The 23,655-nt window shown below is 32.7% G+C and overlaps 3 protein-coding genes and 1 long non-coding RNA gene across 4 annotated transcripts; 2 read left to right on the top strand and 2 right to left on the bottom strand.

Moving 5' to 3' along the window:
- Positions 1-469: 469 nt before the first annotated feature.
- Positions 470-2,478, top strand: LOC111373248 (putative invertase inhibitor). The gene has a single exon (XM_022995755.1). It carries the CDS (start codon positions 757-759, stop codon positions 1,282-1,284), a length of 528 nt encoding a protein of 175 aa, XP_022851523.1. The 5' UTR covers positions 470-756; the 3' UTR covers positions 1,285-2,478.
- Positions 2,479-2,585: 107 nt separating this feature from the next.
- On the bottom strand, positions 2,586-3,243 carry LOC111373249. Its single transcript, XR_002698926.1, has 2 exons — positions 3,003-3,243; positions 2,586-2,908 (listed from the first exon to the last, which is right to left on the bottom strand). It is a non-coding gene; the product is annotated as an uncharacterized LOC111373249 (long non-coding RNA).
- A 7,086-nt stretch (positions 3,244-10,329) lies between these two features.
- Positions 10,330-14,106, top strand: LOC111373247 (probable purine permease 11). The gene is made up of 2 exons (XM_022995754.1): positions 10,330-10,705; positions 12,789-14,106. Exons 1-2 carry the CDS (start codon positions 10,699-10,701, stop codon positions 13,877-13,879), a joined length of 1,098 nt encoding a protein of 365 aa, XP_022851522.1. The 5' UTR covers positions 10,330-10,698; the 3' UTR covers positions 13,880-14,106.
- A 6,857-nt stretch (positions 14,107-20,963) lies between these two features.
- Positions 20,964-21,821, bottom strand: LOC111373255. The gene has a single exon (XM_022995763.1). It carries the CDS (start codon positions 21,819-21,821, stop codon positions 20,964-20,966), a length of 858 nt encoding a protein of 285 aa, XP_022851531.1.
- Positions 21,822-23,655: the final 1,834 nt, after the last annotated feature.

Genomic DNA, 23,655 nt, shown 5'->3' with positions numbered 1-23,655 from the left:
TTTAAGGGATCAAAGGATTTCACCCATTCTTCCCAAAGAAAGCTCAAACTATTCCATTTTTTAAGTAATTGCATACGAAAAATTATTCATTCTATGAATCACTAATTAATTATAATCTCTGTAAAGAATATTACATCTGCCTGAAGGATTATATTGAATTAGTTAAATTAGATATTTTGCTATGATATTATCCCACTTGTTTAATGAAAACAACCATCTGAAGTTGAACGCGAGAGTGTTGAATATTTTAAATCAAGATTATTTTAGCTGGTGAGTATTGGACTCATTTCTTGATCACATGTACATCATTTTCATCAATGAGTGGCAACTGAGATTTGAACCCCGTGAGTTCTTTGTCTGTTCTTTGAAACTATAGTAATGATCTCAGCTGAAAAAGCTTAATATGTTGAGAAGAGAACTCAATATTTATCTAAATTAACAAGAATAACTTGTTTATCAGTTTATGAGTACACAATGTAACAAACTGAGAAAAAGAAAAATAAAAAAGATTTATATGACAGATTACAAATGTATATCAAACACTTTAATTTGGTTGTCCAAGTCAAGACAGTTATTTCCAAACAAACTTGGAAAAAATTTCCAATCAAAGAATAGGGCCCAACTGCATGTACCAACCCATTACTAAAACAGCTATACAAACCATGTCATAAGGTGAGAAATAATGCAAGAACAAGCAGCCATAACGTACCATAATAGCCAAGCAAAAATGAGGCCTTTCTCTTCTTCATTGTTCCCATGCTCTTTCTTACCTTCTCGATTACATCCTATAGCGCGATGGCCCAGAACTTAATCAACCAAACTTGCAAAACTTTCGGACAAAATGATCCAAACATCAACTACAATTTCTGCACAACTTCCCTTCAGGCAGATCCAGCCAGCCAAAATGCCACTTTACAAGAACTAGGGATGATTTCAATCAGATTAATACACAGCAACGTGACAGATACACTGATTTATATCGAGAATTTGATCGAGAACAATAAATGGGATTCATATACAAAGCAGTGTTTGAGTGATTGCTTTGAACTTTTCTCAGATGCAATCTCCTCTGCTAAACAGGCCATGAAATATTACTACGAAAGACACTACGGTGATGCTAATGTACAGTTAAGCGCGATCCTAAATGATGCTACGACGTGTGAGGATGGATTTAAGGAGAAAAAAGGAGTGGTTTCTCCATTGACAAAGAGAAATTGCGATACTTTTCAGCTCTCTGCAATAGCACTCTCTGCTGTGAATATGCTTCAGACAGGATCAAACTGATCCACGAACTAATCTTATTTCATTTTAGGGGTTTAATGTACAATTATTCTGCACATGAAAGTTTATATATCTGTAGTATACGACTGTGAGGTTTATCTGGTGCTGCTAAAGTTATAAGATTTTTTGCTGAATTCGAAACATTCTTAAGCTGGAAATTGTGAATGTGTAACCCATGCAAGTGTTTGCAACAGTTCTGTATAATTTTTGAGAAGCAATTTCAATGGGAGAATTACTTCTGCTTTTGTCTTAATACTCTTTTTAAACTAATTAAACAATCATAAGATTTACATTTTTAGGTGGGACATTTTTTTTTCCCAATTCTAATGAACTAAATTCGTTTCTCAATTTTGAGGAGTTTATATATGCTCAACAAAACAATTACACAAACATAGCAGATGATAGTGTTGAAGATATGAAAAGATTGTAAAGAATAATCTCTATGATACTTTTTCAGTTGTGTAGAATTATTTCTCTTAATAGTTGATTGTGTGATTATTACACAATCTTTCCTTTTAGAGTTATTTATATCCCTATAAATAGGATTTTCCACTTTGTAATATACAGAAGTTTATTATATAAAATTTATAATATTCTAACATGGTATCGTTGCGAGTTTAACTTCATTTTGAGTTAAACATATCTGATTTTGTTCTCCAAATATCCACATTTAGTCAAATTATTTTTCTTTATTGTGTCCAACCAAATCTTTTTTTGTTCTTGAGTTAATCTGAATTTGGGTTTCAGGTTGATTCAAATCCTATTAGATGTTGGCTAAACTTGTTGCTTCCTTCTTGGAAAGTTGATTTTCAAGAAAATCGAGAATTATTATGTTATTTTTTCGTCAAATTTATTCCCATCATATATGTTGTTTTAGCCTCCTTGCGTGTCAGGGTTCTTGTTTCATCAATATTTCCTTCATCTATAAGTGTCGTGCTAATACTATCCATTGATTTTCGGAGTGCTACTATTAAACATGGTCTATCTTTGCCTATCTAGCTATTAAAACCATTTGAGGTTCCTATTTTGACCTTGTTCATTATACTTGTAGGTTTCATTCTTATCAACTTTAAGTTCTTTGTTTGGCTTGGTTGACATACAAGCAATTTTGAAGTATTATTAGATTTTTGGAAGAGGAACATTTGATTGGATTGATTTAATTTTCAAACCTAATTTGATTGCCACTATACTATATTGAGTTTGAGGGGGGGGGTCACATTATAACTAGGGTTTTCTACTTTGCGATTGAAACACAAGTTTATCATATACAATTTAAAATGTTCTAATAGAGAGAAAGATGTTAATTATATTGCCAAGCAATAAAGACAGATTTCAATATGTGTTACGCGGTCTTTCTAACAGATAGAAAGATGTTAATTACGACAATGCCACCACTGACGCTGTCATCTTCGGACCATACATTTCCTAACCAAACGGGCTCGAATTTTCTATCAAGGAAAATTCCTTAACTCAAGCTAAAGACAAAGAAGATGATTCTTAGGCTCAAATCAAAGCTAATCTTAGAATGTATCAAGCACCAATAAACAAAGCAAGCTGCACAAATCTAGCTAAAGACAAGGCTGCACAAATCAAGGCTGGACTCCTGTGCTAAAATCAAGGATGCTACCTTCACGCGTAATCAACAAAATTAGCCACAGAAATAACATTACTACTAGAAATAAATCCCCAACCTGAGTAATGAAACTAAAGGAGAAGCTTACCTAGATTCAGCGGGACAATAGATCCATGCCGATTACCTACACACGGTGAATGCCCTTGCAGACGAGATTGCCCTCGTCGATCATCCCATTTCTGATGATGATTCACCTTTTACATTCTTCATGGACTGGGTCCCGACTTCCGTGAAATCGTCGTCCCTATTGTTGAGCCCAAATAAATATGCTCACATTCTTAGCCCAGTTGAGTTGATGGGCCGTGTTTATTGTAATGGGTCTTGGTCCATTTTATTAAGAGAAAACGTGTTCCCTTGAAGTGTGACTTCTGCCTTTTCTTGGAGATGTGATCTGACCATACATTTGGCCATCTCCTCACCGTTGATCTATAATCGTTCGCCTTACTTGATTAAAATATCTCTTGGACGATTCATTTTCGATAGAGATCTATTCTGGGTTTTTTGAGTGTTCTAGGGTTTTTCTTTCTCTCTCACATCACCATATTTTCTGAGTGAAAATTTCTTTCTGTAAATCTGAGTGATTTTGATACTACACTTGGTGTATAACTATGTGATACTGCTTAGTGCGAGTTTTGGTGGTGGTGTGTAATTTGTATGTGAGGCGAGATTAAAACAGTGAAGAAACTGCGTTCTTTCTTACATTTGTAACATTCTTCGTGATTTTTCTAGTGGATTTAGAGATAAATCTATCTAGTAGATGTTCAACGTGGTGAGTAGGCCGTAAGGCTGAACATCCAGGCCTTTGTGGCAAAAAATCCTTCGTGTTCATTTTTTTAAATATTTTTTGCAATCTTGATTTTCTGCAAATCTTGCGAAATATTGCTTTCGTTTAACCTCTTGAGAACGTACACCTATTTGTGCTAGAGATAACTCAATAACCTTTGAGGAACTTCACGATCTCCTCACCGGCCATGAAAGTTACTTGTGCGACCTTGAAGTCACTGCCCAGTAGTTGGTTGCTACAGCCAACTAGACCCATTATCGCTCTAGTTTTCATAATTCAGTTGGAAGTCCCAACAATGTGGTTCTTATAAGGACAATGGGGCCTTTCAACCTTTAGCCCATCTTATTCCCAACAATAGCCACAATCGTGATAATTGAAAGACCCAAAACTCCACAGCCCGTTTTAATTCGGGCCAACATCGCTATCAGCCCAAATGTCAGTTTTGTGATCAATTGGGTTACACTGCAAAATAATTTGTTCGTGGTTGCATCTTTCTAATGTTATCATAAATTGTGCCTCCGCTTCTCACACCAAAGATAATAAATGGCTCATTGGTTCTGCGGCATCTCACAACATTATTGGCGATTTGGCAAATCTATCCACCCATTCTGAGTATAACAGGACACATGAGGTTGTAATTGGTGACAAATCAAGTTTGCATGTCCCCCATGTCGGTTCTTTGGTATTTCAAACACCCAATTGTACTTTCCATTTGGATCAAACACTTTGTTTTCCAAGTATCCACGAAAATTTTATTTCTGTCCATCATTTTACATCTCAAAATAAAGTTTTTATTGAATTTCACCCCTTTTATTTTCTTGTGAAGGATCAGATCACGAGGGTGACCCTACTCAGAGATATATGTGAAAATGTTGTGTACCTATTCCCGAACTCACCAGCGGATTCATAAAAAATGGTTGCAAATGCGTATGAGAGGACCTCGATTGATGGGTGGCACAAGCATCTTGAACATCCATCTATAATAATTGTTTAAGATTTAGTTAATTCATTTTCACTTCCAACAACAAAAGAGCGATTGTCTCATCTATGTACTTTCTGTTCAATTAATAAAGCACATAAACAACCAATTCGTTCCACTAGTCTTCAAAGTCATGCTCCCCTGGATCTTATCTATACTGACATTTGGGGGCCCTCTAATTCTATTGGTCTTGATGGTTCCAGGTGCTACTTTTTTTGATCGATGACTTTACCAAATACGTATGATTCTATCCCATGGCCACCAAATTCAGTGTTCTTAGTATCTTTCCACAGTTCAAAAAACTTATTGAAAATAGATTCCAAACCACAGTAAAAAAGTCTTTACTCTGATAATGGTGGTGAATTACTTGCCTTAAAATAATATCTCTCAATTCATGGAATTAGCCACCACACCACAGCAAAATGGGGTCTCTCAATGCCATCACCGTCACTTGGTAGAAACTGGTCTCATCTTACGACATTATGCCTTATTGTTTCTCTCTTATTGCCCTCATGCCTTCCATACTCCCACATATCTCATAAATCAACCCATATCCTTGTTAAGGAACAAATTTCCATACAAAGCTTTATTTGGCCAATGCCCTAACCATCTGAAATTAAAAAATTTTGGTTTTATTTGCTTTTCGTTCCCCATGCCCTAAAATACCTATAAACTCCAGCCCAAATCTGTTTCCTGTTAATTCCTTGGCTATTCTCAAACACAAAATGTACATAAATGTCTAGATCTTAAGACCAACAGGTTACATGTTCTATTTAATAAGAGCCAAAGCTCGATCTAGTTGCACACCAAACAAAGCAAGTGCCACTCGTCTATTCAGGATGTTTTGCATCTTTCACCACCGCCTCCATCACCAGTGGCTTCGGACTATGTTGCTACTGCTTCTACATCATCTCCAGGTAATTCTCATATGCTTTCTGCTCCTTATTTAAGTCAATCTACCCTACATACATCCTGCACTAACTCAACAGCCTAGCACCACTATGAGTTCATCTCATCATGTACACCAACCACACCTCCTTCTCTTATGTCGCCACCAGACAATATCGCCTTTTTAACCACCATGATGAACCCACCTGATGACAACAAAAAACCCAGAACCATGTATACAAAACCAAACAATTTTATTCGGACACAAAACGTCCTATTCAACCCACCGTTGAACCAACTTGTGTGAGTAAGCACTATCGGATCCCCAATGGTGCAATGCTATGTCGGATGAACTTATTGCCTTTATGGGGCATGGTAAATGGGAGTTGATTTCATCTCCTAAAAACTTTAATCCAGTGAGTTGTAAATGGTTGTTTTAGGTTAAAAGAGAGACGGATGGGTCCATCGATAGATTTAAAGCTTAATTTATTGCTAAGTATTGTACTCGACGACCCTGGTTAGATTATAAAGAGACATTTAGTCATGTTGTGAAACCAGCTACAATTAGAACTATTTTGACAATTGCCATGATACGGTGGTGGTTATTAAGACAACTTGATGTGAACAATTTCCTTTTTTTTTTTTTTTTTTTTTTTGGTGGGTGTGTGATCTGCCATTTAATTGCATTAATTATATATAAAAGTATTTATGTCCAAAGTTGATTGGACCTAGGGCATAATACTTACAGTGTGTAGATTGCGCAAGACCATTTACGGTCTCAAACAAGTGCTACGGGCATGGTACTCCGCTTTAAAATATGCCCTAATTGAGCTTGGTTTTCAAAATTCGAAAGCGGATTCATCCTTGTTTATCTATTGAAAAAGTTCTGCTACATTTTATTTTTCGATCTATGGGGATGACCTTGTGATTACAAGTAGCTATCTGAAGTTTGTCACCTCACTTATTCATAGTCTTAGCACACAATTTTCTCTCAAAGATATAGGGCAACTCCACTTTTTCTTAGGTGTGGAGGTCATCTCTACCATAGCTGACTTATTCTTGTCTTAGCACAAATATATCCGTGTCAGTTGTTCAAAACCAATATGCTTGTTGCTGAGGATATCTCTACTCCGTTGTCCACCAGCACTGCTTTGAAATTAATTGATGGTATTTCTACATTTGAAAGCGCAAAATTTCGCCTCATAATAGAGGCTCTCCAGTACATATCTATCACATGCCCGTATATCTAATTTGCAGTCAACAAATTGTCTTAGTTTATGCATAAACCAACTGTCACCCGCTGGGCCGCCGCAAAGTGACTCTTTCGCTATTGATGCTTGTTGCTGAGGATATCTCTACTCCGTTGTCCACCAGCACTGCTTTGAAATTAATTGATGGTATTTCTACATTTGAAAGCACAAAGTTTCGCCTCATAATAGAGGCTCTCCAGTACATATCTATCACATGCCCGTATATCTAATTTGCAGTCAACAAATTGTCTTAGTTTATGCATAAACCAACTGTCACCCGCTGGGCAGCCGCAAAGTGACTCTTTCGCTATTAAAGAAAAAAAAAATTCATAGCATTCAGCTTCGCAAGAATGCAAACTCCTTTCTCACCACATACTCAGCTACCAATTGGGGAGGCAATCTTGATGATCGAACATCTAGCTTTGCTTATAACAATATCCTTGGCTCCAATCCCATCTCTTGGAACTCCAAGAAACAACGGGTGGTGGCCCACTCGTCTACTTAGGTCGAATATAGGGCCCTTGCCAATGATGTCTCTGAAACATTGTGGTTGCTTGCCCTGTTCAATGAGTTGGGATTTCCACTCAAGAATCCGCCCACACTATTATGTAATAATCTTAGCGCAACATATCTAAGCTTTAATCTAGTACAACACTCACGAATGAAGCACATCCAAATTGACTTCCACTTTATTCGGGACATGGTTCAGCGAGGCACAATCCATGTTCATCATGTCAACACCCAAGATCAGTATGCAGATCTTCTAACCAAACTATTGTCGCGATAACGTACATAAATTCTTTGAAATAACATTGGTCTTGCCGATGACAGCTCCATCTTGTGGGGATGTATCAAGGAAATCAAGCCAAAGGCAAAGAAGATAATTCTTAGGCTCAAATCAAGATTAATTTTAGAATGTATCAAGCACTAATAAACAAAGTAAGCTGCACAAATCAAGCTAAAGACAAGGCTGCACAAATCAAGGCTAGACTCCTATGCTAAAATCTAGGCTGTTGCTTTCATGTGTAATCAACAAAATTAGCCATAGAAATGGCATTACTGCTAGAAATATATTTTAAAGAATGTATATATATTACTGTACAATTTTATGAATGGAGTGTAGAAAATTCTCATTGACTAGAGAATTTAGAAATTAAACTTACCTTACAATTTCATTATTGTCGTCTACCTTTGTGTGAAGCCTCCTAACTCTTTAGATAAGATCTTCGTAATGCATCTTTCGAAAGCACAGTTGCTAATGTCCTCTGCTCGATATACGAACTTGTTGTAATTACGACCAATTATTAAACTCATATCAAGTCAAGCTCTCCCTCGTCCTCAATGATTGTCACGGATATTAGCTATTTAGCTTCATGCAATTGCATCCATGACACTCGACTTTAGTGTACGGGATCTTCACTTCAACTCTTGTGCATCTTGCGCAGTCTCTCTTTTCTAAGATCTCAAGCCAATTGAACTCTAAATCAACTTTGGACAAAGTTGTTGTGACTAACTGTCCCTAATACTAGATCCTCTGACAAAGTGTGACATTTTTTCATGGATTTCAACAAATTTGCACAATTTCTATAAGAGTATGTTTGATTGACATGGAAAATATCACCTAGAAAAGAAAATATTTTTCCATCTTTTGTGAAAAATAAAAACCACCTCTACTCAAGAAAAACATTTTCCTTAAAAACAAGGAAAATTAGGCATATTATCAAAAGTTGGAAAATATTTTTCATGGAAACAAATAGCAATCAAACACTCCAAGTAGGAATTTGAGTGGAAAACTAATATTTTTCATGGAAAATAAATGTAATCAAACACACTCTAAGATTTTCGTAAAATTCTATACCATCAATTGTATTAAATTTCATAAGATTTTAATATGTGTCTGTATCAAAGAAGAATTGTAACTTTGTCATTTATTAAGATGAATAATTTCATCAACCTAAGAAATCAAAAATTAAAAAATAAATTCAATTTGAAAAATTATAAATTACAAAGCGTCAAGCAAATAAATAGCAATATATTAAAAATAAGTTCATTCTAAAAAAATTATTAATATTTTAGTAGCCAGTATTACGTTCAAAGTATGCACTAAATATTTTATGATTAAAGATATTTTTAATTGGTGAATAAAGTTTTAATTGACTAATTAATTTTTTTATTCTTAGCTACTCGAAAAAATTCAATTCCGAAGTCTAATAAAAAAAATCAATTCTATATTTTTATTTTTTTCTGTAAGAATGTAAAATGAAAATGGATATTTTATATTATTTTTTAATTTATTATTTTTATTTCTAATAATTTCTTTTATTTTTATTGACTTTATAAATAATTTTATATTTATATTTATGAACATGTTAACAATTCTAAAGAGATCGTTATGTATAATTTTAGATTTAAAATTCATTAAAATCTATTCAAATTCATTGAGTTAATGACTTGCTTGAGTAACGTTAAGGGTTTGTTTGGCATGAATTTTGAGAAGTTAAAAAGAGTCTTTTAGAGTCAGAAATTATTTTTTGGACTTATTTGACTAATTTTATAAAAATATTTATTTTAATTGAAAAAGTTTTTAGAAGAAGTTAGTCTAACATGACTTCTTCCAAGATTACTTTTGAAATAGAAGGGTTTTTTTTCTTTTTTTTTTTTAAAATTACTTTTCAAACAAAAATTAAAGTCCGATATCTTAATGAACCTCAAAAAACTCTTTAAACATAAGATGCTTAATATTTTAAAGAGTCAATTAGACTCTTCAAATTAGTGTTTAAAATTATATTGAGATTGACTCTCCAAAGTATTTCAATTTTTAATTGAAGAAAATAATATAATAATTTAGAAGCTAGTAAAACTAAAATATATGAAAAATAATAAATATTTTTTGAGTAGTAAAATTAGGCGTTAAAGATAAAGAGTTTGTCGGAGTACTTAAATTTTTTCTTTCTTTAAATTTATAGATACCTTTTAAATTGAAAAATATGCTCTTTAAAAATAAAAAGTATCTTAAACATACTTTTATGATATTCTTATACAAAAATACAAGTAAAAGTCGAATCTAAATATGACTTTGAACTTTGCATATCAAAGAGATTCTCTATTTTTTAAGGGCATATACTTTAATTGAGGAAGTAAACATTTTTAAGTACTCAAATAGACCTTTTTATATTTAACACTCCAAAAATTATTGTTATTTTTTATCTTTTGTTTTCACTAGCTTCCAAATTATTATATTATTTTCTTTTATTGAAAATCGGAATGTTAATTTAAAGGATCTTTTAAAGCTTAATTTTAAAGGTTAAGCCCTTGTTTGATTCCGTTATTTTGAAAGTGCATTTTTTATATCTTCTTTTCAATCACTAATTTTTCAATAAAATAATATTATATGTAAATTCAAAAATTTTTATCAATTTTTAAATATACGCGTTCCATCAATATACTATTTTAAGGGTGATGTTACAGTATATCGAGCCGGCTGCTCCAAGTGTACGAGTGATATTATCCCAATTTCAAACTGCATTAATAACCACAAATTGTGGCTCAGGCACGAAGTCTTGAATGCCAATATGATAGGCAGGGAAATCCATAGCCATTCTACCGAAAAGGCAAAACAAATCATCAACAATTGACCCCTTTTCCGTCTCAATGTAGCATGATGAGGTGCATCACGCGTGGCCAGCACCATTCACCGATCAGGCAGCGGCTCATTTTTCAGGAATCTATGAACTCTTGGAACTCTTCGATTCTCCACTATATTCCGTATTATGAGGAAATCAAATAAGATATAATCAAATTGCTGTTATTTTCTATCAACAAAAAAAATTCCTATTCAATTTTGCCCTCAGTAGAATCCTTTTGCCAATTTTCCAGTCTCAACATGCCAGGTATTTTACTCTTTATACTTCTCTATGTTTATGGTTATATATGTATCTTTATCTGTTTGTACGAATTTCGTTTCTCAAAGAGATTGCGATTTTTGTTTTCTTTTATCGTTTTCACAGACAGTGCCATAATTGGCTGTCTGTCGGATAGCATGTTTAATGGGTAAAAAATAATTGCTGGACAGTAATTGTAATGAGGAAAACTAATTAATCCCTTTTTAGAGTAATATACCTTCAAAAACCTCACAAGCTCGTGTTACAACTTACAAGCTGTGAAAGCTGTATGGTAAATAGCGTGCAAAAGATGGCTTGGTTCAGATTGTCTATTTGCTAAGCTTCTACAATTTACGAAATGGATCTTGAGATACTTAAAAAAGAATTATGTAAATATGAATGTTGTTATTAAAAATTGGAATGTTCCCATTTTGAACATATAATATTCTAGTTTCCTTGAAGTAATTTATGTGTCACGTGGTATTTTAACAACGAAATAGTGTGATTTTATTCATTTTGAGATTATTTTGCATTTGATTTTAGATTATGAGATTCGGTTCATCTGTTCAAATTGCTGGATTATGTTATAAGTTTAACTATGTAGAAAGTTATTCTGGAAGTCTTAACTGTTTCCATTTATTCTTTGAATGCCAATTCGGCCCAGTAATCTGGGGAATAAATCTTGTGCGAATCTGGCTTGTGGTATAGCTCTATGCTTGGACTCAGGCTGTTAACTGACTTTGTACCCATCTGCTTGGTGGAAATTTACACGGAAAGATCCAAGGCTCCCGTTTATATGTGTTTATTACATGCGATAGGAAAGAAATAATTGAAATTTTTTGGGAAGAGGCCAAATTTCAAAAACATAGCTAAGCTTATCAATCTTTGTAGATGGACTCAAATTAGAGATGGGTTATAATGAAATTTTCCTGGAATGAAGGGGAAAGTATTTCCAGGGACTCTCACTCATTATATAAGGATGTATATTAATAGGCACTAACTAATGCCTCTATTCAGAATGTAAGGAAGTAGAGGGAAAACTCAAAATGAAGTTTGTAAATTCAATATTATCCATTAAAATTTAAAAGTGTGCTTGTGAGTTGCTAATGTGGATTGCCATGATGCGCCATCCTACCATGTTACTGTTTATGGTGTCAATACCTGAAATATGTTTCACTCTAGGGAACTCAATGTCAAGTCTATAGTATTTCTAATGATAGAGTTAAGAGAGAGAGCTACTTTCATAGTCTATCGGAATAAATTCCGTTATATAAGCTTTAGAGATCAGTATAAGAAGAGGGGTGAGGAATTCTTCCAAAAATTTATTAGGCTAAATGCCATTTCAGTCTAACCCTATAGTAGTGATTGAGTTTGATCAATGAGTTTGTTAATAATGTAACTTGTCGATAAGTACATGCGTCATTACTGTAAGCCACAAGCATGGACTATGTTTTGATATTACTTAAAGATCTAGTAAGTGTAATCATTGCGATCAATAAGTAGAGATCTTGTGGTCCCTTTTAGTTCTCTTCGTTGGTCAAATCCTGATATCCATTAGCTACTATATCCCTTTTGGCATATATTTCTTAATGCACTAGATGAGCTCATGCCGTGGGAGGAAAGTATATGTTTTTTCTCTGTCACATTTTTACTCATTTTACTTTCCAAAGTAATTATATAAAACGGTATATGCACAACTGTCTTACCTTGTTTAAGTCATTTTTTTCCAGAGTTACCTATCTTAGTGGAGACCGTTGCAGTGCTACTATAAATTTAGGCAATTGAATTTCCTACATGTTAATAGTGAAGGATATAGTAGGAATTTTCGAAAACTTCTGCGATACGAATTTGAAGCATAAGAACAATTTCTGGAACACAGAAATTTTGACCCACAAAGAAAATGTGATGGAGGGGGTACAGTGATGTCGTGATTCTCGTTATTTCAGTTGATTCCATTATTTCCATTCCTAGATGTTGTCGCAGCTTCAAATAATTATAATTTTTAACCTTTGACTGATAAGAACATAATGTTTTTCCTTTCCAGAAGCCATCTAATGCATTTTTATTTTTTTTGGTGTTGTTCCCATTGCAGTAAATGAAGAGCCCACTTTGTCAAACAATGGGCCTTCAACTTGCAACCTACCACTTTCCAAGAAAAAGCGCTTGCACTGGTGGCTCTTACTGGCTCTTAACATAATTTTTCTACTTGTTGGTCAAGCTGCTGCTGTCCTTTTGGGAAGATTTTATTACGACAAAGGTGGAAATAGTAAATGGATGGCCACCCTAGTTCAAACAGCTGCTTTCCCTATCCTTTCTATTCCATACTTTTTTCTCCGATCCTCAGATGACTCTTCAAATGAGTCAAACCCTCCTATTCTTACCATATCTGTAATCTATGTTGTCATTGGAAGTGTCATTGCTGGAGACAACATGCTGTATTCTGTTGGGCTATTATACCTGTCTGCCTCTACTTATTCACTCATTTGCGCCACACAGTTGGCCTTCAATGCGATTTCCTCTTACTTCATCAATCGCCAAAAGTTCACTGCTTTAATTTTTAATTCTGTTGTTATTCTTTCATTATCTGCTTCTCTCATTGCAGTCAATGATGATTCAGATAAACCTTCAGGAGTCCCTAAAGGAAAATATCTCCAGGGGATTCTAGCCACTCTTGCAGCTTCTGCTCTGTACTCTGTTTTGCTTTCCCTCATGCAGTTAACATTCCAGAAGGTTCTAAAGAAGGAAACATTTTCCGTGGTTCTGGAAATGCAAATTTATACATCAGCTATGGCTACTTGTGTTTCCATTGCAGGCCTTTTCATAAGCGGAGAATGGAAGGCTTTACGGGGAGAAATGGATGGTTTCACCCCCGGAAAACTTTCTTACGTCATGACTTTGGTTTGGACAGCCGTAGCATGGCAACTTTGTGCTGTCGGTGTTGTAGGTTTGATCTTTGTAGTTTCCTCTCTTTTCTCCAACGTTATTAGTACTCTTTCCTTGGCCATTACTCCTATTGCTTCTCTTATCGTCTTCCATGACAAGATGAATGGTGTGAAAATAATAGCGATGCTTATGGCATTTTGGGGTTTTGCTTCTTACTTATATCAGAACTATCTTGATGATGTTAAGGCAAGGAAAACTCAAGCTGACGGTAATGATGCCTCTACCAGTTCTCGTTGCTGATAATATTAATAGGCGGATCGGTCCAAAAGTTTTGCGTTTAGATTATTATTTTCTCTCATTGTGAACGCTTTCTTCTTGGTTATATATACTACATACGATTTTGTTCTTCTTTTCTTATTTATTTTTATTTTTTTTTAAACCCCACTGAAGCTATATGTGAATCATGTGGAAGTCTAAATTTCAATAGGATATTGTTTGATAAACATAATGAATGCTTTTAGTTTCGTGCCTTTCTGTCTTTTTTGCTTCATTTGAGCTTTCACATCCAGTAGTTCAGTTTAGTATGGTGTCTCAGCATACAAATGTCCTGGATAAAGTCTCGTTCACCCATTTAATGAAATTGTGTACGTACTAAGCTTTGATGGAAGTAAATGAATGCCACCTATAAGTGAGAGCGTGTTGAGAACAAAACTTAAATGATATACATATTGTCCTCTGATAGCTTGGACAATATATTAAACTTTAAGATGAAATATTTATAAGGTTATTTCCAGCGCTGTACCAAATTTTGCATCATTTTGCATCAAATCTTGCACTAAACCAAAATTCTTCTTCAACCATTCCACCAAAATTTACACCAAATAAACAGTGCTTAATTATTTTATTTATTCTTTCAATTTTTGACAATGTAATTGTTTAAAAAAATTATTTATTTATTTATTTATTTTGTAACTATATAAATTACTAAATCATAACTTCGTTAAATTAACAAATATATTAATTACTAAATTATTCAAGTGTTTTATATATTATGTTAAATTGACAAAAATAATTGATTATATTATTAATTTATGATAAACAATTACGTTAAATTTACAAAAATAATAAACTTTAATAATATAAACTTTACATTAAATTAAACTTTACGTTAAATTAAACTTTAAATGTAAACTTTACGAATTAAACTTTATGTTAAATTAACAATTACGTTAATTATTAATGATTATATTATTAAAAAATGTATAATTTAATAATATAATTAATAGTGTAATTAATTAAGTAATTATTATTATTATTATTATTATTATTATTATTATCATCATCATTATCATTATCATTATAGAACAAAAATGACACAAATACTCTTGATCATTATCTTTGAAAAATGAAAAATAAGGGCAAAATGAATATTGCATCATTTGGTGCAAAATTGTGCAACATGAATAGTGTTGCTCCAAATACCCTTGACCATTATTTTTGAAAAATGAAAATAAGGGTAAAATGGACATTGTACAATTTGGTGCAAAAGATTGTGTAATGAATAGTATTGCACCAAATATGATGCAACACTATTCATTTTGCACCGAAATTTGGTACAATGGTGCAATGATTGGAAGAAGTTTGCACCAAATTTTGGTGCAATAGGACATCCATTGGAGATTCCCTAACACTTGTAAATAATTGGTTAATACTTGGTTTCATATGAGAATCTTTTTAACCAGATAATTGCAAAATAATTTTTTGATATGTTTTCATAATTTTTGCTACTTTTGAATAACATGTTCTCCCAAAAAAAAAAAAAACAAAAAACAAAAAGACAGACTTTCGCAAATTCAACTTCACACAAGGACTTAGTTGTGTTGAAGTAGACAACTCCAGGTTAGAAACGAAAAAATTAAAATCTTATTTACAATCCTATTATATAATATTATCCAATGTCGCTTAGAGTATTTTCAAAATGCTCTTTAAACATAAAAAGCTTTTATTTTAAAGGGTCAATTATTAAAATTATATTCCATGGAACTTTTAAATTAATGTTTTAAAATAGAGAGTGGGTTTTACTCCCCAAATTTGGGGTGCCAAATCCAATATCTATACTTTAATGCATTCAAAATATTTCAATTTTCAACGGAAGAAAAAAATTTAATAGTTTGAAAGAAAGCTAGTGAAAATAAAAAATAATATATTTTTTAGAGTGGTAAAATTAAGTATTAAATATAAAAAATTATGTTGAAATACTTAAATATTTTTACTCTCTGAATTTAAAAATTAATCAATATTTATCTGGCAGGTGTATTAATAAAGACGAAAAAAGAAAAAAGAAGAGAGAAAGAAAGAGAGAAAGCTACTGTTGTATTAAACAAGTGGATTGATTACTTCCACGTTATCCGAAGTTGACATGAATTTACTAATTAATTGTTTATTTGGTACGGATTTTGATAATTGATTTTTTGATCGTTAGATATAAATTCGGTTCTTCTTGTGAGAGAAGAATTCAAAAATGATGACTGAAATAATGAAATAGCAGTAAAAGAATTGATTTTAATTGGCTTAAATTTTGTACCAAGCGAACACTAAAAATTTTCAACATCCAAGAGTATTCAAAGATAAGTCTTCAACCTGTATAGCCTCAAATTACGAATTAGGTTGAGTGCGGGTTTGAAACCTATTGAAGATTTTCAAGGGGCGAGGTCGAGTATTAAAATATTCTTATTTACTATTTATTTAATTACTTATTTATTTTCTAAAACATAATTTATTTAAAAAATGTAAAGATAAAATAAAATTGAACGATTTGGAACAACTTAGGAGCGTTATTCTTCTTTTTGATCAATCAGAATCCCATCCCAAACTGTACAAGCTTCTTCCAAAGCACATGACACTCTGGATGTAGAATGGAAAAGGTGGAGAATACTTGTGAAACCTAAAAAATATGTGGTTAAATTTAATATTTGACTTTGAAAAGGAACTCTTCAGCAAAATAGAATGAAACTCAAATAGTGGCATAGTGTTGATTATATTACACTATTATATTCAAATTAGTTATACAAACTATTGTTCGTGTCTAATATGTGTCGTTGACATTGATATTTATTGTGATTATTTTTTGAACTTTTCTCAAGGTTAACTTTATAGCTTGTACATCGGAGTTGAATTGGTCGCATCAAATCATCCAACGCTTGATTAATCACCCTTTGCTGTTCAAACTGAATCGTTTCATTTTTGTAATTTTCTAGTTGTTCCAAAAGTCTTAAAAAGTTGAATTAATCAAGATGACCATCAGTTGGGTCATACCGCCCTATACTTGACAATGATCTGAAAATTTTGAACCAATTCAATTTGAAAATACAATTTAACCATCTGATAATAAGAACTTTAGATTTATGCTGGATCGTTATTTGTATGCAAATGAAGTTTCTTTTTCGAGGTAAGTAATGACAACACGCCAGCAGTCATAGTCATAAGAGCTCAGCTTGTACAGCATTTGATTTGGATGTGGTTGTCACATATATATTGTCCTTTTTCCCTTTTCTTGTAATTTTTCAACAACGTACTCTAATTAATTTGTATGGAGGCAATCTTTACAAATGATTTAGTTTATAACATTATATGTTATGAACAATGTGATTAAAATTTTAAAATCATATTGATATTCATAGCTATGACTGGTAAGGGATTTTGATAGCTATGGTTGTGTAGAAATTAAGTTGATCAGTTGTTCAAAAAGAAAAAAGAAATTAGCAAGCTAAATACTCAAATTTATCTTTTTTCCTGGGAAGAAGTAAGGTCCAGCTTGAAAGTATACATCTCATTTTCTTTACAAGAGTCCAAGATGGGTCCAAAAGCGAACAATTTTATGCAAAATCACACGAATCGAATTAAAACAAATGGAACCAGGACCAAATAATCCACCATTTCTTAAATCGATCTTTACAAAACTCTAAAAAAGGAACTATTACAGTATAAACTTTTGAATTCCGTGAATAAAATTCATAACAAAGAGATAATCTCAACTAACACATTAGTTTTCCATTAATTTCCGCTTAGGGATGTCAATTTCTGCTCGGCCCATAAAGAGCTCGAGCCAATGCTCGGCTCGTGGCTTGAATCAAGCCTCGTTTTCGGATGACGGCTCGAGCTGGCTTGTATGGCAAGCTGAAATGTGGCCAATGTCACAGGCTCGGCTACCAGCCTGTAGATAAAATATAACTAGACCATTGAATATTTCAAATAAAATCAAGGGTCATTTTAGTAAATTCACTTACAATTGAGCTTCATTTACCCTCGTTTACCTATTATATCCTTATTTAATTTTAATTTTGCTAATAATTAATTGATAACATTAATTCCTTAAATATTTAGTTATATGCCCAATATACTCTTATTTAATTTTAGTTTTGAAAATAATTAATTAATAACATTAATTGAATTTATTTAATATAAAATTTAAAAAAAATATATTTTCTTTTCTATTTGTCTATAATTCCCTAAATTAATCTGTTCAATATTATGTTAATTTTTATTTACAGTTTATATTATAAAAATATAATTTCAATTTCTTTCCCCCGGTTGAATTAATTAGTTTATAAAAAATAACATCCATATTCCCTAATTTAAATGAATGTTTCATTTTGGTTTTTTCACACATATCCTAACAAACTAAATAATATATTTAATGTAATAAAAGTAATGTATACAAAATGTTACTATATAATTTGATCAAAATTTGTTTTATCTTATATTTACCCTTATTTAAAGGTTGTTTTAATTGGTAGTTACATATTAATCCTCATGATACTTAAGTTTAGATAAAAAAAAAAAAAAAAGAATATCAAATACATAGTAATTATATTCCCATTTCAAAATTTTTTAACTATACAAATTGTAACTACAATAAATATTTATAATCCTTAGTCATTCTCACATTTAAGTTCTCAAATATTTTTCGATATATTTTTATCATTATAACATTATAATATATGTTAAAATTTTAAACCATCCACACACAACATTAACAGATTAAGGGAGGTGTTTGGAAGTGATTTTCCACTCCTAAAAAATTGATTTTTGACCGTTATGTTACTATTTCAGCCGTAAAGTTTGACCCTTCTCTCACAGTGGCTCCCACTTTTCTCATAGTGATCAAAACACCAATTTTTAAAATCTCTTCCAAAAGGGGCCTAAAAATTCAAGTATACAGAAAAGAATGTACGACTAAAGAAGATGGAGAAAGTCTGCTGAGGTTGCATTTTTTTATTTCCTACTAATCGAGAGCATGTGAAAGGGATTAAGAGATGTGTATGTTTATAATTAATAATTAATGTGAATAAATGAAAGGGGAGTTGCCGGATTGCTTGTGTTAGTACATACACTATGTAATAAGCATAATTAAAATCAACATTTCTCATTCTAGAATTGTTGTCAATGAAAGTAATTTGTTATAGCTAGAGTTTCTCAAAACTTGAAAATAGTTTAACTAATGTTTATGTATGTGAATGTATTTATATTGAGCATTTGAGTTTTGGATAAGTTGATTTGTGTGAGACAAATTCTACCAAAAAGAATAAAAAATGGTTGTTATGGTTTTTGAAGAAATTTTTTATTATACTAAAAAGATAATGTAATTCATTTTTCTCTCTATTTTTATTTTTAAATTCTTTTAGTAATGGCCATCTAAATGATGAATATAAGCTATTTATAAATTTATAAGTGTTTTTTTTTTTTTTTTTTTTGGTGATTTATTAAGCTTGGTCCGCATTTCAATTTTATTTCTAATATCATGAATTTAATTATATAAAATTTCTATTTGAGACTTATCTACTACAACGAATCATTTTAATTGTATATGTACATTCGTTTAGGGGTGCCCTATGGGCGGCACAGCTAGACAATATTATTGTCTCATAATATTCATGAAAATATGTATTATTTTTTATTCACATTTATGAATTTTGTGGAGCCATCATTGGCTGGACATCTATATGTCAAATCTCCTTCCATCACTGTAACTCATCTTTGACTTGAAAATTTATATTTTTGTTTACATTTGTTTATTATTTATTAAACTATGATTTAATAATTACTTTTAGGAGAGATGATGGGACATTACCAGAGGTACAATTATATTGAACATTGGCAATTAGGATTTTGTTGAAACTTAAATGACAGCCATTTGTATTGGTCTATGGCTGATTTTTATATTAAATAAAATCATTTGAGAATTTCTTTTTCATATTTACCCAATTTTCAATATTAAGCAAATTTTGAAGTGTTAAATATAATTATCATATATCGCTGCATTGTATTGGCATCAAACACAATCATATTCTTGATAAACACATGTAGTGTATGATATTATATTTGTACGATATCTCCTAAACTAACATGACTTTTTTTGTTATGTCTACTAGAAACATCGCAGATGAATACATTATCGTCGAAAACACTAACAAAAACGAGGTTAGATTTATTACTTGATCAACGGAATGAGTCAGGTCGTCAGTTTAATTTGAAAAATATTAACTTTTTCCGTCTCGTTAATTGTCAATGTATATTTTTGTTGTCATACCTTGAATTTTTTTTTTCCTAAATAAAGATTGCAATTATATTTTCATAAAACAACTGAATGCATTTGAAGAAGAGTAGATTATAAAAATATATAGTTCGAAAATGTTCCATTGAAATCTACAGTAATAAACATGATCTTCTTGAAGTTTTAAAAATAATTTTGTGTGAGTTATTATATAATATTAGAATTAGTCAATATTTTTCTTATAAAGTTTCACCATTAGACTAATAGGTTTTTTTTTTTTTTTAATAATGTTTTCAAGAAAGTAATTTTAAAGCTACATTGTTCAAGGACAATCACAAAGTTCTTTTCCATGCTTGAGAAAGAAAAGAAATACCAATTTCAAAATGGAAAAATAAGAACAATAAACCCTTATTTAACATTTTCACATTATATACATAATTTCATAAAAAAATTATTATATGTATAAATATAGAAACTCATTTAATAATTATACATATCAACCTAAAAGATAAAATAATTATACATATAAACCTAAAAAATTTCTCTACATTTAAACTATTCATACTCGAACTATTGCAAGACTCATTTTTTACAACAAATAGGGCTCAAACAGAGTTTTACTTTACTTTGTAGGAGAAAAAAAAAATGATGATCTCTCGCTTAATGGAAGTATGTATGCACAATACACACAAAGCTTAAAAATGAAAACTATGGTCATGAATCTAGTGACTGAGCCAGGGGCGAAACAGTAGTTTCAGTAGCGTGGGGCCGGGAAGGGGAGTGTCGTTAACGTCCATGAGGTGCGGTCAAATGTCAATGGTCATCGAATTATTAATTGTTCGGATTGAACCTCCCGAAACGGCAGAGCTTTCGGGACCTGTTCTTGCAAAACGCCGACGAATTAGAAAGATATGGCTTCGCCGGGATCCGACTGTCGCCGGCGACCACTGTAACCTGTGGAGACCCCTTCTGATGCAAGTGCAAATTTGGGCCTGCACGGACTAAAGGACTCAAGCAAAATGCAAGACCTGATATATTTCTACAGTGCCCTGGAAACCCTCCGCGACGTCGCATCGCTGGGGTCCTACGCGGCGTCTGCTTCCAACCTTGGGAAGACTCCGAAGAGCATCCACTCAATCCACCAGGAAAATGCGACTCGTCCTCGTCGGAATACCTAGCCGGCGACATTCCACGGTTGTGATTGCCGTAGTTCCTCCGGTGGCCTTCGATTACGTTATTATCAAGGGAAAGCGTGCGACTTTGCTTTTTCCGCCGGGCAGGAAGAATTGTAGGAGAAGATGCTGTACCCGCAACACCAGGATCCGAAATCGGACCAGAATCCGAATCCAGTTGCTCCGTTTTCGATCTAAAAAGACCCGAAAAAAGCAAAGAAAATCTTCCACCGCTATTCTTCTTGACTTCAACTGTTACCGAGCTGGCAGGAGCCACCTGGGGACTGCTACAACGCAGGTGCCATGTGGTAGCGTCGTCGAATTTCCGGCGAGATACATAAGGCGATACAGACCGGGGAAAGGCAGGAGGGGCCGGTTGGGTATCGAAATTCCGGCGACCTTCTTGGGCCTCTTTTTCGGCCTGGGCAGCGATAAGTGCAACTAGACGTTCTTGTAAACAGGAGGCGCAAACTCCGACGGCGCTACTGAGATCGGCTGCGTGATTCTTACACTTCATTTACAAATGCAACAATTCTGTATCTATTTGTGTGGGTTTGTTAATGAGCAGAGCGGCTGAGGCCGTTTGTTGGAAGTGTGTCTCGCTCTTTGGATGATTTGATTTGATGTATATTACAAGGGTGAGAGTTTGTCTGTTTCTTCTTCTTCCTTTCTTTTTGGAGAGAGAAAAATCACTTTTTGGAGAGAGAATAAGAACTTATTTGGTGGAGAGTTGTAGCATATTTGTTGGAGTTGGGGTTAATGGGAAAATCTTGTACTTGTTGATGAACTAATAGGAGAAATCTTATCCTAAAAACAAAGATTGGGGAAAGACCAGTGCATTTGGTCCGCCTAGAACAAGCCAACGAAGTGGCACGAAAAGTATAGCAAGCTGACTTGGTCTCTCTTCGATTGATAGATAAGTATAGGTCACTTTCTTTTTTTCCAATTTTCTATCACTTTATTCAACCTATTGCAATGTTTTAATTAATTGGTGCTTCAACAAAATATAACGTCACTTTTTTAACAGAAGGTGATATAATGTCACTTTTTTAACAAAGTGATACAATGTCATTGGTTTTACATTGTGCAATCACCCACTCTATTAGTGGATGATCGCCCTGTTGAGTGTTTAAGGGCGATCACTTTTTTTGTAATATTTGTAACTTCTTGTTATTTCCTGTTACTTTTTTTGAGTTCATTACCTGTTTTTTGGAAGTTGTATCACTTTTTTTTTTTTAGTGTTTATCACTTTTTTCTGTTACTTTCTTGAAATTTATATCACTTTTTTTAGGGACAACATCACTTTAAAATGTGACATTGTATGTCAATTTTTAATTAAAAAAGTGACATCTAATAATTTTAAAAAGCGACGTTGTGTCATTTTTTTTAATGTAAAAAGTGACAATTAATTTTATATCGTATTTTTTACTTTCAAAATACTTTTTATATGATTATTTAAATTACCCATAATTTTAAGAGTATTATTTAAGTTGCCCACTGATGTATGTGGTGTAATTTCTACTTTTTCGATGAATTAGACTGTGCCTAAGTGTGGTAAAATGTTACTTTTTCTCGAAAGTAAGTCATGGGTCAAGTTCTTATAGTAAAATAAGCAACTTACTTTTTGAAAGAGCAAGTTAAATAATAAAAGAAGTAATTACACATTTGACAAATAAATAACTGTGCAACTATCTAGCACACAATTACTTGGAAGTCATTAAGACATGATATGCATTTAACCACATGTTCAATGTCAGTGGTTGCCTGTTGGTTCATCAATTTTTCTTTGACAATAATCCGATGAACTTCATTGATTCTTGGATGTCGAAGATTCCACTCGAGTTTTCGAACTTCTCACGGAGACTTGTCTTTGAACATAGGTAATACTTTGTTTACAATATTTTTCTTCATTTGCTAATTTTAATAAAATTACTTTCCCGTTCAATAATTTCGTTGCACTTGTTAACTATGATGTTATCCCTTTTTTGTTTTCAGATATATCTACAACCATGATAATTCCGCCTGGTCCCGTGTTAGACTTTCTTATTGCAAACCAAAATGTGAAGGATTCATTTTCTATTAACTTGGCAAAGGTGATGAACAATTTCATCCAGGCAATTGTAAGTTTCTTTAATCAAGAGTGTTTTCTCGTTGCAAATAAAATCAACTATATTTGAACCCCTCAGGCAAAACGTGTTCAGAAGAATTTAAGGACAACGAAATTATGCATAATTCTACATTATGGCAATTATGCATAATTCTACACCAAGCTTGCTAATTAGCAAACCTTGTCGTCCATTTGGAACATGTTCCCTTTCCCAAGCCAGCTACACAACATTCTCTAAATATGT

Source organism: Olea europaea, unplaced genomic scaffold (genome assembly GCF_002742605.1).
Source record: "Olea europaea var. sylvestris unplaced genomic scaffold, O_europaea_v1 scaffold1093, whole genome shotgun sequence".
Lineage (NCBI taxonomy): Eukaryota > Viridiplantae > Streptophyta > Magnoliopsida > Lamiales > Oleaceae > Olea > Olea europaea.
Note: the sequence above shows the minus strand (reverse complement) of the source record. Positions and strands in the feature narration are given on the sequence as shown.